The sequence below is a fragment of the Taurulus bubalis genome (genome assembly GCF_910589615.1).
Source record: "Taurulus bubalis genome assembly, chromosome: 18".
Taxonomy (NCBI): domain Eukaryota; kingdom Metazoa; phylum Chordata; class Actinopteri; order Perciformes; family Cottidae; genus Taurulus; species Taurulus bubalis.
Window position 1 is genome coordinate 17368334 of NC_136606.1, and position 17632 is coordinate 17385965.

At 41.0% G+C, this 17632-nt stretch overlaps 1 protein-coding gene across 1 annotated transcript; it reads left to right on the plus strand.

The window, feature by feature from the left end:
* Positions 1–4704: 4704 nt before the first annotated feature.
* LOC306750842 (integrin beta-1-like) lies at positions 4705–13505 on the plus strand (the record flags this gene model as incomplete). The annotated part of the gene is made up of 14 exons (XM_079234318.1): positions 4705–4771; positions 5067–5152; positions 6198–6417; positions 6490–6660; positions 8105–8343; positions 8704–8859; positions 8964–9059; positions 9856–9945; positions 10514–10654; positions 11244–11446; positions 11546–11784; positions 11902–12124; positions 12951–13186; positions 13387–13505. The coding sequence occupies 14 exons, from the start codon at positions 4705–4707 to the stop codon at positions 13503–13505; spliced, it is 2286 nt and encodes a 761-aa protein (XP_079090444.1).
* Between the last annotated feature and the right edge of the window lie 4127 nt (positions 13506–17632).

Below are 17632 nucleotides of genomic sequence, written 5' to 3' on the forward strand. Positions count from 1 at the left end.
ATAGTACTCTGTAAATCCTTCAGTTTCTTCTCTAGATCAGCGGTAATGGTTCCACTGCTTATATATTATTATTATTAATAAATGATGTTAATGAAGCAAGAAGAAAAGGCAGACGGTGTTAGAATATATCGTAGAAATACTACTATATTGCAAGGTTACTATCTAACATACCTAATTTACTCAGGTTTCTGTCGCAGAAAGCCTTCCACACCCCGGCTCATGTTCGCCCTGTGCTCACCCAGCGTCTCGACCACGTGGACCTCCTTCTCCGTGTTGTTGTTGATGGCGTAAGTGTAGTAGAACCAGCAGTCGTTGGCGTCCCTCTCCTTGCAGTGCATCATGGGGTAGGTGGCGTCGTTTAAAAAAAAGATCTGAAATTACAAGGAGCGCCTTTTTGCCAAGATTTCTTTGCAGATGTATGAATATTTATTTGTGTACATATATATATATATATATATATATATATATATATATATATATACATATATATATATGTATATATATATATATATATATATATATATATATATATATATAAATATAAATACATAAGTGTATATACAAGTCATTGCAATCAGGCGATACAGGAGTTTTAAGTACCTCCATTGTCTATATGGCTACGTATCATTTGAAGAGTTTAATTGTGCGTAAACTGAGCATTTAAAATACTTTTATTTTGAAAGGATAGTTTGTGATTTTTCTCAATGCACTGAACTGCCTCACGTACACTGAAAGAGTGACGAGCTGCTGTCACCACTCCCCCTGTGTAGACCACAGCAGACGGATGTCTGCATGTTGACACATCTCCTTACTTGTGTTCAGTGCAGACTCCCGGACACGTAGGACAAGTCTCACGCGCCTGTTTCGCTCCATCCTCAGTTGGTTTTGGTGGCTCATGGGGTTCCCCATGGAGCAAGAGGGGAGGTAACGGAGGTAACGGGGGCTTTGCGGGCTGCCTGGTGGTCTCCGTGCATGTTACCCACAGTCAGCATTGTTTTACAGTCATGTGCAATTTGCGCAGAACAGATATAGATATATATAAATATAAAAGTACTGACAATCTTAATGAGGTCTAGACACAAACAAGCAGGTTTAAAAATAAATAAAGGTAAAACATGGTTGGGCGGGATCCTCATTTGATGACTTATATTAAGACAATTAAGAAATACGTTGTATTACAATTGCTTTGAAAAATGTGTGTTTTGATAGGCCATCAAGGCAATGGAGCAGTGAAATAATGAAATAAGATTTCCCATGTCCTTATGGTTAAAAATGAATCAGAGTAATTTATGAACAAACAGAGTGTAGTAAGAAGTTTGGAGGAAGTAAGCTAAAGAGGAGATTTGAGAAACAGCACATTTTAGAGAAAGCGTCCTTTAGAGACGTGAATAATGTTATATAGGATACTTGTTAAGTTTCTAGTCTCCTGACCATTCAAAGCTCTTTAACACTTCCTGTCATCATTCAGTCACATGCCAGATATGTATTGTAAAATAACGTACATAAGGAAGGAGTAGAAACAATATCCCAATATAAACATCTCTCGAGATGCCATATTCCAGGTCCAGGAGGCCCGCTCAGGCATATTGATAATGATTTATCATTGGACCAGCGATTAAGAAGCAACATGTTTTAGAAGTGATTGATATGTGTAGCAGGGGGGTGGAAGGCTGCCCAGCAGCTGCAGCTGAGGCTGTGGCTGGAGCAAAGTTTCTAACTTTGAGAAGCTGGGAAAATATTTTGAAGTACTTTGTCTGTTTGAAATTTCTTTTGTTGGCGTAGTTAATAAGGATGGGAATCACAAGAGGTATCACGATACTTAAGTCACGATACGATAGTATTACGATATTACAATATGTTGTACCGGTTTTAAATACGAATTGTCCCCAAAGGAAACCTTGGCCAACATATTTTATTGAATGAAATAAAGTTCATCTCACTTCAATCATGTTTATCGCAGCACAGGCGTGTGATCTAAATGCCATCCAGTGGATTGGAAAAACGATCAATTTTATTTATTATAGGACCAAAAAGGTAGTGGTACTGTGGATTTATAATAATGCACTAGGCCTTACAATGTAAATAAGGAATATCTATGTGTAAAATACGATACTTAAGAAAGGTTATAAACAATGAGGAGAAGGGAGCCTTATGAAATAATGTAGTCGTACCATGGGTGAAGGTCACACTTATATCACACTGATCATAATATCAGATGTGCTCTGCCGCTTTTACTAAGGAGTAGGAGAGTGCAAACTAACCGCATTACACGTCTAAAACCGCATGAGACACTGGCATGACGGCGTATGCTTGCACCGGGCCTGAGAGGACCTCATACAAGTTCCCCGGGTGGAGCTACTAACCAAAAATACGTAATAGTAGTAAGGATGAACGGGGGGGAAATGTACCATGTGTATAATCATGCTTGCCATTCTTGTCAGGTTTGAATTCCTGTAAAAAAACGCATATTCTGCCATTGAATTCATGTTGCCCTAAGCAACAGCAGTGAAATGTACGCCGTATAGTCAGACGTGAGGTGTAGTATGTACGTATAATAAGGGCAATATAGGGCGCGGCAAGGTGTCGGTGGTCCCGGCCTCACACAGCACAAACATGCCTCCAGCAACCGCCCGACGGAGGGGCGGGTCTACGCGCGCAAAGTGCTGGAAGAACGGATGAAGAGAAGAGAATGTGGTTGTTGTGTTGAGTTATTGTTCATTACTCAAAGAGGGGAATGTGGAAGGGAATTGTTCATGTAATCAAAGAGTTTTACAGTAGTTATAGGAAGATCCACTAATCCACAAGCTATATCCACTGGTGTGTAAGGGAAGGGTTGAATATCAGAGAAGAAGAGTTCTGGAATAACAACTCAGGCCCACTCAGGTACGCAGGCCTGTTTACCCAAAGAGTTTTGGCAGGAGTTAATCTGAGAGTTGCACAATGGTTAAACAACAGGATCAGGGGTTACAGGGTCACAATAACAACTGTTTCCACGAACTGAGCCGCAGATCACTTGGTAAGTGATCAGGCATTGGTTAGGTTGATAGAAGGAGGGCCGTTGGTTCTGGCACCATCAGAAGGGAGGGGTGTGATGACGTGCAATTAAGTGAGTATGACTAGGCGTTTGTGAAAACATCGGCAGTTGGGGCATTGGAATTGAGGGGGAACCTATACTCCTTTAATCTGAGGGCCAGCTGGAACCAATCGTTTTGTTCATAAACTTGCTGTTTGTGAATAAACTGGCGTGGATCACATCATCATCCTGTCTCTGTGCATCTGTGATTCCTGGGGATTTCCTGAGTGACCCGTCGGACTGAGGTTGAGAAGTACTCAGTACAAAGTCGAGAGCGTTATCCATTGGCGGGACGCCCACCGGCCCGGTGAGGCCGATCATCGGCAAAATAAATATAAAAATTATCTTCTTCAGTTTTTTATACTATGACCTGGATCAGGGTTTCTATACTGTGACCTGGATCAGGGTCTTCACTGTGACCTCCATCAGGGTCAATGTGTCTCAGATATGGTCAGAAGTGCTGCCAGGTGTCTGTCAAGAAATAGAATGAAGTACAAATGTATTCAGGTTTTGCATTTGTTGGTTCAGTGCAGTTTCAAAAAGTTATTTAAAAAAATGTAATATATTTACACTGTTAAAAACTATTATAAAAATGTATAGAAACTGCAGGTTGCCTTTTTTATGACGAACATATGTTATGAATGCGAAAAAAAAATTGAGCTTTCTGTGTGGCTCTCCGATCACAATACCAGCGGTGGCCCCAAGCCAAATTGAGTTTGAGACCGCTGCTCTAACGCTAGAGAGGTTTTTGCTTTCATTTCGCGGCACAAGAAAGTAAAACATTTTTATTAATCCAGCGAAATACATCTTCACATCTAGGGAGTCGATTGCCACCAAATTTGCACCTTCATCGTTCCCAGAGGGCGGATCCCACGGATCCTGGTCAGCACCGGACTCTTTCTGATCAAATGTGTGACTTGTCAACCAAATGGTCTGCCATCGATGGATGGCTCTGAAATGTGGTACAGTCATTCATTCCCATAAATGTTCTAAGATGGTGAACATGGTAAACATTTATATCTGCATGTTAACATGTATGTGGGCAAGCCTGTGCTCAAGGCACCGTCTCACAGAGCTGCTAGCGTGGCGGCAGTCAGCTGATTAGTGCAGAGAAAGGTCCTTCAGCTCACTTATCCTCAGTGAGTCATACGCCTCGCATTAAGAGGAGGGTAAGATGCATCGATCATGGCTGACCAAAGGGCCTGCGATCAATACACGCAGCCAGAGAGGGGCTGGCTCAAGGGAACCGGTGCTATTTGCAGTGAAAGGGGAAGAGAAAGCTGCAGTCCAAGTCCGTGTGAGCGTGTCTGTACGCGAGTGTGCCGCACATGTTTGTATGTGAAAGCGGTCTGAATTCAATTAGCCGCCGGTTAGCCTTTGACCGGCCGAGAATAGCCAAGCCCCCGCTTCCGGATACTTTAGTATCTCCGGTAGCCATTTACACGTTTAATCAGTCATCTCTCCGGGAGACGCTCTCTCGCTCCCCTGGGCCCTTTTTTTGTGTCCGGGAAATTACGAGCTCAGGCTTTCAGGCTTTTCGAGGCACGGCAGCTACTATTGTCACACAAAGGCTAAAAAACCACACCATTTGAAAGATGTATGAATGTTGTCTTCCCTGTGTGTGCTTTCAGATGGACCTGAAGCTGCTCTTGATCGCCACATCGCTCGCCGTCTTCTGTGGCGGTAATGCTCAGAAAGGTAAGATTGGCTTTCATACCGTAACGTCATCCTTCCGTCACATGATGTCATTTGGTTGATGTCAGCATGCACGGTAAACGCACAGTTCACAACGGTGACCAGAGATCCACTTTCTAGAGTATAATGGAAAAGACGGAATGTCTCCAATTACCGCCGAGCCACACAGTTTTCCAGACGAACTGATGTGTAAACAGGAGGGTGGGGGGGCTTAACAGGCTGCTTACTTTGCAGGGCCTGTGACCCCGCTCCCCCTGACTCTGCCTCCTCCTCTCCTCTCTCTTTGTTTTCCGTCCAGAGGGCAACGAGTGCATCAACGCCAACGCCAAGTACTGCGGGGAGTGCATCCAGGCCGGAGCCAAATGCGGCTGGTGTAAAGACCCGGTACGTGAATCGAAGCCGCTCAGCTGTAATCGCTCCTGAGAGATGCCATTTTGATGCCATTACGATGCCATTAGGCTCTTAGTGCCCGATGTCGGGCTGCAGCGAACGATTGTTTGTGATTTTTTTTAAAAGTTGGATCGATTACTTGTGTCGCCTGTGAAATATAAATAATGCCCAGAGTCCAAGGTGAGGTCTTACGTAAGTTCCTAGTTTTGTCTGACAAACAGTTTGAAAGATATTTACTAGCAGTAGTCGTCCTCACCTGAAGTGATACGTTGATTAATCGATTAGTTTCCCAACAGAAAATCAATAGACTACTATTTTGATGTCATTTTCAAGCATTTGATATTTACAATGCAAAGATTTGATGCCTTTCTTTGATTTATAGTTTTGTAAATTGAATATCGTTGGGTTTCGGGACAGTTGGGCAGTCAAAAGAAGCAACTTAAAGACTTAAAATCCAACATCCAATGGGGATTTTGAGCAATTGAGCAATTCTATGAGGGCCAGTGTAAGACCTGGCGGCATCTGGAGGTGAGTTTGTAGATTCCAACCAACTGAAACTTCTGTGAGTCAAGAGTCCCTATTGGCCCTTTCTACAGCCAGAGTTTGGTTTGTCCGTTCTGGGCTACTGTAGAAACATGGCGGCCAGCTCCGTACGTAGATATAAACTGCTTGAGCTAACAAATGTAACAAAAACATTCTTATTTGTCTTATTTTCAGGTGATTACACCCCGGAAAAAAATTGCCATATTACATTACATTTCTATCAATAGATTCATAAAATGCTACACAGGCGTCCTTTTAATCAAGTAAACAAAAAGTTTAAAATAACAATAATGAGGCTAATTAGCCACACATTTTAGGAGCTGGGAACAGCCAAGTATGTTTGTCAATGAATAATTAAAGTAATTAGTTGATTTTCACAATTGTTATTGATATATCATTTCAGAACTTGACCAATATGACCCGGTATATTCATTGATGGGTACAGTATAAAAGTGATGGCTCGTCCCTTTAACTCGGCCCGTGCTTCCGCTCGCAGGGCTTCCTGAAGCCGGGCGAGACCGTGTCGACCCGCTGTGACGAGCTGCAGGCCCTCATCAGCAGGGGCTGCGACGACGCGATGATCGAGAACCCGCACGGCGAGCAGAAGACCCTCAAGAACAAAATGGTGACGCATCGCAGAAAGGGAGCGGAGAAGCTGAAGCCCGAGGACATCACTCAGATCCAGCCCCAGAAACTCAGCCTCACCCTCCGATCCGGTGAGGAGACATTTAAATGAAGCTTTTCAGAAGCCATTTGAACAGTTTTTAAATAATAGTAACTTCATGCAGGTGAGCCCCAGTCTTTCAACCTGAAGTTCAAACGAGCAGAAGACTACCCCATCGACCTGTACTACCTGATGGACCTGTCCTACTCCATGAAGGACGATCTGGAGAACGTCAAGAACCTGGGAACCAGTTTGATGCTGGAGATGTCCAAGATCACTTCTGACTTCAGGATAGGTGAGGATGTTTATTAAAGCGTTACTTTTAAACCTTTCACTGTCGCCTGTTTGTCTTTGGTTCACAGTGGTTGGAACTACTGCAAGAATACACATTTAGTAGCATAAAAAAATGAATTTATATATAATATATTTATAAAAATGTGTTCATATATAATATATGTATAAAACATTATTTATATTTAATATATTTATAAAGCATTATTTATATACACATATTTGTAAAAATGTATTTATATATAATATATTTATAAAAATGTTTTTATATTTATAAACATGTATTTATATATAATGTATATATATATATATATATATATATATATATATATATTTATCTATAATATATTTAAAAAAAAGTATTTATATATAATATATTTATAAAAATGTATTTATACATAACATATTCATAAAAAAATAGGGGAGAAAAAGGCTAAATGTATCACAATTGTACTTGTACTGTTTTTTTGTGTATACTTGCCTTAAAATAAAAAATAAAAAAAATAAAAAAATATTTATATATAATATATTTATAAAAGATTATGTAAACATAATATATTTATACAACATTATTTATATATATTTATAAAACATTATTTATTACAATAAAACATAGTCTTCAAGATGAATTGAAAAAATGTAATTAAATAAAAATACATTTTGTAATGTTTATTGTTTCTTTGTGTAAAACAAAATATGACGTGTGCTTACATAAACTAGTGGCAACCAATAATATTCATCAATCAATCTTCAACCTTTAGCGTCATCAGAGGTGTGTGTGGGGCCTCGGTCTCTCCGTATCACACTGCATTTTAGGCCCGCCCACTCTTTTTAGCAGTTCAATCAAAAGTGTACGATTTGGCTTAAAATCCCTCTTATGACTGTCCACCTCCCAAATATTCCGTTTACATTTTTTATATCCAGTCAGTGGGACACTTTCCAAGGATTTCATGATCTCTGTCCATTGGCAATAAACGTCCATAAAGCTGCAACTACAGAGTTTGCTTGAGAATCTTCACGTTTTTAAGTTTTCTTTAGCTTCAAAGTAAAAAGATGATATTTCCTTTGCACACAAGTGTGCATTGCAAACAGGAACTGCTAATAGCTCTATCGGCATGCTTTTAATGGTGACAAGGCTGAAAGTAGTTGTCTGAGGGAGTCCACAGAATCAGAATTTTAAAAGATCTGAAGTAGATGGACTGTCTTGTGTTTTCGGGTGTCCCGTTGTGGGCATTCTGTGCCACCCAAGGTTGAATGACCTTTTTGTGACCTGCATGAACAAAATAAAGAAGTAAACACAGTGCATGGATCTCCTCTAAATGAATTTGGTGTCAACTTACCTTGAAACTAGATCTCCCGGTCTCCAACCGGGCATCTCGTTAAGCCTTGAGCCAAACCACTTGTTGACTTAAAATGAAATTCTGAATCCAACTCTCTTTTTGGAAAAGGTTTCGGTTCCTTTGTGGAAAAGACGGTGATGCCGTACATCAGCACCACCCCTGCCACGCGGCTGAACCCGTGCACGGGTGACCAGAACTGCACCAGCCTGTTCAGCTACGAGAACGTCCTGAAGCTCACCAGCGACGGCAAGAAGTTCAACACCCTGGTGGGCCAGCAGCACATCTCCGGCAACCTAGACTCTCCTGAGGGCGGGTTCGATGCCATCATGCAAGTGGCTGTGTGTGGGGTGAGCTAAAGAAAAAGAAGAAGAAGAAGAAAAAAGACAAGCTCTTCCCCTTCCCCTAAGTAATACGGTTGGAAATAATCATTCTCAGGTTTCTCAATTCGAGGCACTTTTCCCACAATTGCGGTCCTCGCTCAGAGGGACCCGGCGCCAGTAAAAGCGTTCATGTGGCGATGTGTGAACGGGTACTTTACGGGCCCCTTGGTGTTTACAAGGGGATTCTTGGACGCAGTGATAACCAGAAGTCCGTGTGCCTCATTATGAGCTGCTCGTATTCCTCCTTCGCTTTTATAGAGAGGCTACATCGCTGTTGGCAAACAATTATTACTGAAGGGTTTGAGTGCTTCTTTTCTCATTTCTCAGGATCACATTGGTTGGAGGAATGTGACTCGTCTGCTGGTGTTCTCCACTGACGCTGGCTTCCACTTTGCTGGCGATGGCAAGCTGGGTGGCATCGTTCTGCCCAATGATGGGAAATGTCACTTGGAGAACAATACGTACACCATGAGCCATGACTATGTAAGAAGATCTGTGTATTTATATACATATATTTATGGCCTGTTCTCGTGTTGGCTGAATGTCACATTGACAATTTGACTTTTTCTCCTCCGCCCCGTTTAAAGGACTATCCCTCCATCGCTCACCTGGTTCAGAAGCTGAGCGACAACAACATCCAGACCATTTTTGCAGTGACGGAGGAGTTCCAGCCCGTTTACCAAGTGAGTTCCTATTTCTGTCTCTCCGTCCCTCCATCTGGCACTCCACTCCACTTTCATCCCGTTGGTTTTGAGCATTCAATTCAGTTCAGTTTATTTTATATAGCTCAACATCACAAATACAAGTTTGCCTCGGAGGGCTTTACAATCTGTACACATGACATCCCTGTCCCGGGACCTCACCCAATAAAGATAGTAAAAACCCTTTCACAGGGAAAAAAAGGGGAAGAAACCTGAGGGAGAGCAACAGAGGAGGATCCCTCTCCCCAGATGGACAGAAGCAATAGATGTCATGTGGCCAGAATGAATAATGTAACGGAGTTGCAGCACATTCAATGAATGTGACAGAAATTATTCATATAATGAGTAGTAGGCATGGTCCATGATCCAGATAGCCACGATCCATTAATGCTGTTCGTCATTCCTTCGCTGTCCACGTATGCGTAGAAATATCCACCCGGACTGATATCTCTGCTGTGAGGGATGGTAGCATTCCCATAAAAGCTCTAATTATTTCCTTGTGCCATGCTGTTGCTTTTTTTTCCCGGCCAGTTCAAGCCAGTTGCATCTGAGTTTGAAAAGTTTATATAAGTTTGTTTCCCCACGCGGCTTCCAAGCCGGAACAAGTCCATCATTTCACAGTTGAAATCAATCTATTCATCTAGATCTGGAATTAAACGATTAAACCAGTATATTTCCAGGCTGTAATGAAATGCAGTCACGTATTGCAGCCGGAACAACAGTGTGTAAACGTGTTTTTGTGTTGATGGTGATTAACGTTTTTTTCTTCTCTCCTCAGGAGCTGAAAAATCTGATACCAAAGTCTGCAGTGGGCACTCTGTCAGCCAACTCAAGCAATGTAATCAACCTTATTATAGACGCCTACAATGTAAGTACACTTTGACTCAATCGCTCACATGAACCACACTTAATGTTGCACGAGGTACTTGCCCATAGTCGGTGTACTACGAGTACACGGTACCAGGACGAGAGCGAAGCAATGTGCTGTGTACAATGTAGCAGAACGTATTTAAGCAACAGTTCATGTATACGCTATATTTAGAGTATTTCACCCCTGTACCTGGACAACCGTTTCCAACACCCATGCTCTCTATGCCGCCAGACACCTTTGACAAAAATAGCTTGGTAAAGTCACTGTCTGGCCTTGAAGAGCATAGATGGATATAACAGCTTCAGTTTCCCCCGCCAGAAAGAGCAGTCTGACGGCAAGGTGAAGCAGTGAATATCTTTTAAATATAGCACACACTTATACTGATATAGATTTATTTTAGGTGGCTAAAATATGTTTTGCTGCTGGCTCTTCCACAGCAGTAGATTGCTTTGCTCCCGGGTTATTACTAGGTAATACACTGACTATGGACCTCACACAGCTCTGCTTCAAAAGACCCAAACTATCCCTTTAAAGCAAACCCAAACTATCCCTTTTTTTGTGGCAGTCTCTCTCGTTCGAGGTGATTCTGGAGAACAGCAAGCTTCCAGATGGAGTGACCATAGCGTACACGTCCCGCTGTAAGAACGGAGCGGTGAGCGAGGGCGAAAGCGGACGGAGGTGCTCCAACATCTCCATCGGAGATGAGGTGAGTGCTGCTTTCAGGTGCATTTCACCAGGAGGTGATTCAGCTATTAGGAGACGGAACATGTCAAATTAACTATAGATAATTCAAACAGTCACCTTCAGTTATGTCAATGACGACGAGAGGTTTTCTCAGTAATACACCACAGGGATCATAGTATCTTGTAATAATAAAAACATGTCTCAACCAATACAGACACATTTTATACTGGACATTCACAGCGTGTGAACTTAAAGTTAAAACTTAAATATCTTGTTTAATTCTTCAGCTCCTAATCTTAAATAATAGTACCGGGCTGATGGTCGCTTCTAGCTAAAAAGCACTCGACCATATTAAATACAAAGACACTTTATCTGTGAGCGCCAGTCTTTTGTTTCTATTTATACATTTTGCCTTTTTATTGCCTCAATTCCTGCAGTTCTGCCTCAGAATATACCAGACTCTAGACAAATACTAGATACAAAGCTATGTCAATATAGGATTTAACATTATTTATCACAATTTATCCAAAATATGAGATGTCAGATACTTTTTTTCACATGCGAGGCAATCTCAGGGTCTGAGTCTCCTCCTCCGCCTCCTCCATTCCTAGGTCACGTTCAGCATCAGCGTGACGTCCAAGGGCTGTCCGAAAAATGGCAAGCCGGAGACCATCAAGATAAAACCCCTGGGATTTACGGAGGAGGTGGAGATTATCCTCAACTTCATCTGCGAGTGTGAATGCAATAAGAACGGCATCGAGAACAGTCCTCTCTGCCACTTCGGTGACGGGACCTACGAGTGCGGAGCCTGCAAGTAAGTCTGAGAACGGTTCCCGTGATCTTTACGGCACCCTGTGCTTCACGTCTCTGCTGGTCTTTGCTCGGAGAATCACAACCTCTCCATCCGCCTCAGGTGTAATGATGGCCGCGTGGGCCGACAGTGCGAATGCAGCAGCAGGGACGTGGCCACGGAGGACATGGACAGGACCTGCCGCAAGGACAACGGCACCGACATCTGCAGCAACAACGGAGAGTGCGTGTGCGGCACATGCGAGTGCAAGAAGAGAGACAATCCCGAGGAGTGGTACAGCGGCCTGTACTGCGAGTGCGACAACTTCAACTGTGACCGCTCTGGAAACAAGCTGTGCGGAGGTGTGTACGGCAGATGTTGTGCCTCTGAGTTTAAGAGGTTTTTACTCAGGCGCTGTTCAGAGGCTGGGCTCTGTTAGGGCCTTCATGCTCTTTTTGTTTTCCTGTTTTTTCCCTCAGGACACGGCCGCTGCGAGTGCAGAGTGTGTGTCTGTGACCCCATGTGGACCGGAAGCGCCTGCGATTGTTCTCTGGACAACAGCATGTGCATGGCGAGCAACAAGCAGATCTGTAACGGCAGAGGGGCGTGCGAATGTGGCACCTGCAAGTGCACCACCCTCAAATTCCAGGGTCCCACCTGTGAGACTTGTCCTACGTGTCCGGGAGTCTGCACTGAACACAAGTAAGGAGATGTGTCAACATGCAGACATCCGTCTGCTGTGGTCTACACAGGGGGAGTGGTGACAGCAGCTCGTCACTCTTTCAGTGTACGTGAGGCGGCTCAGTGCATTGAGAAAAATCCCAAACTATTCTTTCAAAATAAAAGTATTTTAAATGCTCAGTTTACGCACAATTAAACTCTTCAAATGGTACGTAGCCATATAGACAATGGAGGTACTTAAAACTCCTGTATCGCCTGATTGCAATGACTTGTATATACACTTATGTATTTATATTTATATATATATATGTACACAAATAAATATTCATATCATTTTCCTGATTGCAATGACTTGTATATACACTTATTTATTTATTTATATATGTACACAAATAAATATTCATACATCTGCATAGAAATCTTGGCAAAAAGGCGCTCCTTGTAATTTCAGATCTTTTTTTTAAAGGTTTCGTCATTATCAAAGTAATCCAGTGAATCAATTAGTAAATTAAAAAGAGGAACGTCTGATGTCTAATTGTTCATACTTTTGTTGTTGCCAATTTGCCAACAAGTGAGCTAATAAAGGGTCAAATACAAGCTACAGTAATCCACAGCATTGAGAAGAGCTACATGGCTAATTTCTGGGAAGAGATGTTGAATTTGTTTAAATGTCACTGTTCAGCTGTGCAGAAGGTAATTCTGAGACCGATATCTCACCACCTGGTTATTAAAGCTAAGCTTCTGGACTATCACACATAGCAAGACATCGGTGCAATCGTATGTTTCTGTTTTTAAATCAGCGACTCTCAGTGCTCACTAATAACGACAACCATCCCGCTCCTACCAGAGAGTGCGTCCAGTGCCGGGCGCTCGGCACCGGGGAGAAGAAGGAGACGTGCGAGAGAGACTGCAGCTACTTCAACCTGATCAAAGTGAAGGAGAGGGACAAGCTGCCCCAGCTCATCGACGCCACCTACCCCATGGCGCACTGCAAGGAGAGGGACGCCAACGACTGCTGGTTCTACTACACTTACGCCATCAACAACAACGCGGAGAAGGAGGTCCACATGGTCGAGACGCTGGGTGAGCACAGGGCGAACATGAGCCGGGGTGTGGAAGGCTTTCTGCGACGGGTAACGCTAATGACAGGGCCCGTCCCGGGGTGGTTGGGTTTGCAAAAATAGGGCATTTGTTGATTTACTTTCTGCCGTGTGATGGTGTGTTATTCCCGTGGTCTTGTTATTTTTGCACTCTTATTTCAAGCTGCCTAAATACGGTTTCAGATTGCCCCGCCGGCCCTGACATCATCCCCTTTGTGGCGTTCATGGTCGAGATGCTGGGTGAGCACACGGCGAACATGAGCCGGGGTGTGGAAGACTTTCTGCGACAGAAACCTGAGTAAATTAGGTATGTTAGATAGTAACCTTGCAATATAGTAGTATTTCTACGATATATTCTAACACCGTCTGCCTTTTCTTCTTGCTTCATTAACATCATTTATAAATAATAACAATATATAAGTAGTGGAACCATTACCGCTGATGTAGAGAAGAAACTGAAGGATTTACAGAGTACTATTAATGTAACACTCAATATAGTAAGTACAGCGCCTGTCCATCTGGCCTCATAGAAAGATTGTGTTTGAAGAAAGAAACACAAGCTCAATATCTATGTACGTGTGTGTGTGTGTGTGTGTGTGTGTGTGTGTGTGTGTGTGTGTGTGTGTGTGTGTGTGTGTGTGCGCGTGAGTGCGTTATCACCATGTTCCAGTCGTTCCGTTATACGTTTCCGGTTGAATGTTTAACGGATAAATGTGTGCAAGACTGTGTCATTCATGGAGTACCTTGTCTACATTTTAATTAAATAAAAGACCTTCATTGTCTACCACAGTGGTTCTCAACCTTTTTTCAGTGTTGACAATATGTGAAATATATTTATATAAGTACCCCCTGACCAGCGCAAAGCATTTTTGGTTGAAAAAAAGATGTAATACACAGCGCTGTGCCATCAGTGTCTATTTTAATATAGAATATAAATTCAGTTTATGAACTTACACTTATCTTTTAGTGAATATTTATTAAATAACTATTTTTAAAGGATTTTTAATGGATGCTCAATTGAGAACCACTGGTCTACAACAATTCCATAAATCATAAATCTGACAAAGGTTGGCCTACGTTACTGGAGCAACCATGATTTAGTACAGCTTTACATTTCCTAGAATTGACAACTCCAACTTGTTTAAAAATGAAATAGCAATCATCTGTACACCAGAATATTTCCAGGTTTAGTCAAGATATTTTTATTTTCATCTCCACGATGAATAGACTACACATGTGTACGACGAGCACAATCAGAGAGTACTTGTAATTATAATTTGTTATATATATATAATTATAATCTCATGGACTCATGGACGTGGAGCTGAAATGCCAGAGTGGCTCTACATAAAACCAACTTCAGATCACATTTCCCACACACAAGGCACATAGTTTTCTCAGGAATAACACGTTTTTTATTATGAGAGTCAGTTCAGCCAGTGAGTGCATGGTTCACGCTTTTCCTTTCCATCTTACGCCATCCGTAGAAATGAAAGCAGGTTTTGGAGAGGCACATGTTAGACGACAATTATTGTTGCTTGTTGTTTTGCTGACAGCTGTTTGTTCTGCATGTGATGGTAATGACATGGATTGAAAGGAAAAGCAAGAAAAGTGTGAACAAACTGTTATTGCACTTTTGTGGAGGGATTTTTGTTGCACCTGTTGCAGTGACCAGAACTGTCCACAGGGTGGCTTCAGACATCATATATATATATCTATATATCTATATCTATATATATATATATCTATATATATAGATATATATATATCTATATATATATCTATATAGATATATATATATATATATATATATATCTATATAGATATATCTATATATATCTATATAGATATATATATATATATCTATATATCTATATCAATATATATATATATATCTATATATATATCTATATATATATATATATATATATATATATATATATATAGATATTGATATAGATATATATATATATATAGATATATATATATATCTATATATATATATATATATATATATAGATATATATATATATATATATATATATCTATATATATATATATATATATATACACATGTATACGTATGCACATCCACACAATAAATCATCCTTAGTTATGCCATATTACACACTTAATGAAAGGTTTAAAATCCTTAGAACACAAATAATAACAAATGCACTATATCTGTTACATCTGTAAAGGGGATGTTAAAGTCACTATTCAGTTTTTACATTCTTTACGTCCAATGACATGTTTTTTCAAATACACATGTTGTACACAGTGTTAAAGTGACGTACTTTAAAATATTAAAAAGATGCATATTGGTGGGCGTGTGGGGAGGTGCGGGTCCAACACACTGTCGGTTTTGTTGCCTAAACCTAACAGTATAGTTATTTTTAGCCCAACCATGATGTGTTTCTTTAACCTAACTAATTGGTTGTGTTGCCCTAATCTAACTTTGTTTTTTTAACGTATTGCCGTCCCAGAAAGACACCCAAGACACATAAACATGAGCATCAGCGAAGGTCACCTCTGGAGATGCTCGACCATCCTTAAACGTACAGAGGATGGCGTACAGGCGGAACCCGGTTCTGCACCGCAGGAAGAGATGTTGGTCGCTCACCATAAGTAATGTTAATACCAGCGTTCTCTATACTGTGAGCTCTAACATGCACTGTTTCATGTTTCTGTCTCCAGTGGCTTCACACAACCATACGGATGCTCCACAGCTAGTCTGTCTGTGAAGAAGCCCACATGTGTTTCCTCTGGCTCATTCTAAAGCCACTGTTCCTCCGTATATACAGTCATCTTAATGATGGCATATTTTAATGTGATAATGTGATTGTAAACATTTGCTCATTTATTTATTGGAAAGGAGAACTAGGCTTCTGTGAATAAGCTGTGAATCATTTTGGGATGGCATACACTGAAGGAGGTCGCTGTTGAAAAGCAGACTCTCAAATCATGATTGCATTTGGTTAACGTCATCACTGGCAAAACTCGGAAGGATTATTTTCCTACTTTTTTTTAATGAAATAAAGCCTAAAAGAAAACTTACTCTGCTACATATAATAAGGGTTTTATGGTATAACTCATAGTTCTGGACCACCATCAAAGATAATAACTATTAAATGTGAGAGCAGAGACAAATAAATGAATTGAAAAGAAACTAATACGTTTATTAGATTTGTGCACAATACAATTGGGACTGTGGAGAGTCTTTGAGTATCAGGCCTCATCGTGACGTAGCAACTTCATGTTATTGTTCAATAATTGCAGTGCAAGATATCAATTTGCAGCATAACATCTGTGATATAATACACAATATACAAATAAAGTTAAAGATTCAATTAAATGTATTTTATTTTGTATGGCCCAAAATCACAAATTACACATTTTTTACAATCTCTACAAATAAGACGTCTGTCCCGGGACCCCACATCGGTTCAGGGAAGACAAAACCGTCAACGGGGAGAAAAAAGGGAAGAAACCTGAGAAGAGGATCCATCTCCCGGATGGACAATAGATGTCATGTGTACAGAATGACCATAACGCAGTTGAATGGCCTCAGGACCCCTGATGTGTATCAGTGAAACCCTCCCATGAGCTAAGATGTGTTATTACAAACTGCATCAACTATATAACTTCTTTTTTTTAAGCAACGATGGAGAAGAGAATGTTTTTATTGTGGAATTTCCGTCCAGTTAATGCCGATTGAACTCTTCACCCATCTGAAAGAGGGAGGAGACACAGAGAGCTGCATTCCCTTGTAAACACTCCCAAGAGAATAAACAGGATTCCAGGATCTTCCGGATGTCATAGTTTGTTTTCTCTCACATTTTTCCCCTCCATCCCCCAGTGCTGAGACAGAAACAACTTTCCACTAAGTTTAAAAATAAAACAGTTTTATGTGACATCTAATGCTGTGGAATAATGGAGGAGAAACACTCTTATTGTTATTACAAATGTTGTCTGTGTGTGGTGAGAATCTTTATACACAACATGCAGGGGCAGTCTTTCTTTTCTTCTTTAACCTAATTAGACTATAATAAATAATGAATTGCTTTAGGAGGCAGATACAATCACATAATTATACACACGGTTTTCATTTCCACAAAGCTGTTATTTACCCTTAAATTAACTTCAGGGACAACAAACACTTTCATTCTGTAATGAACAATTAGGTTGGTGAGTCCACCTGGTTTAGATTCATATGAAGTGTCATTACACAGACTGCTCTGAGAGTTGGACTGGATCGTCTCCATGTTTTCTTTGTGGTCATTTTTGATGACACATCAAATCACCATGAGGGACACGCACCAAGAAAAACAAACAGAAACAGTCAGAAGTGGTTAAATAAAATAACTTTTATAGAGCATGTTTGTTTTATTGTTAAGCTCGACGTCAGGCATGTGAAAGAGCAGTCTTC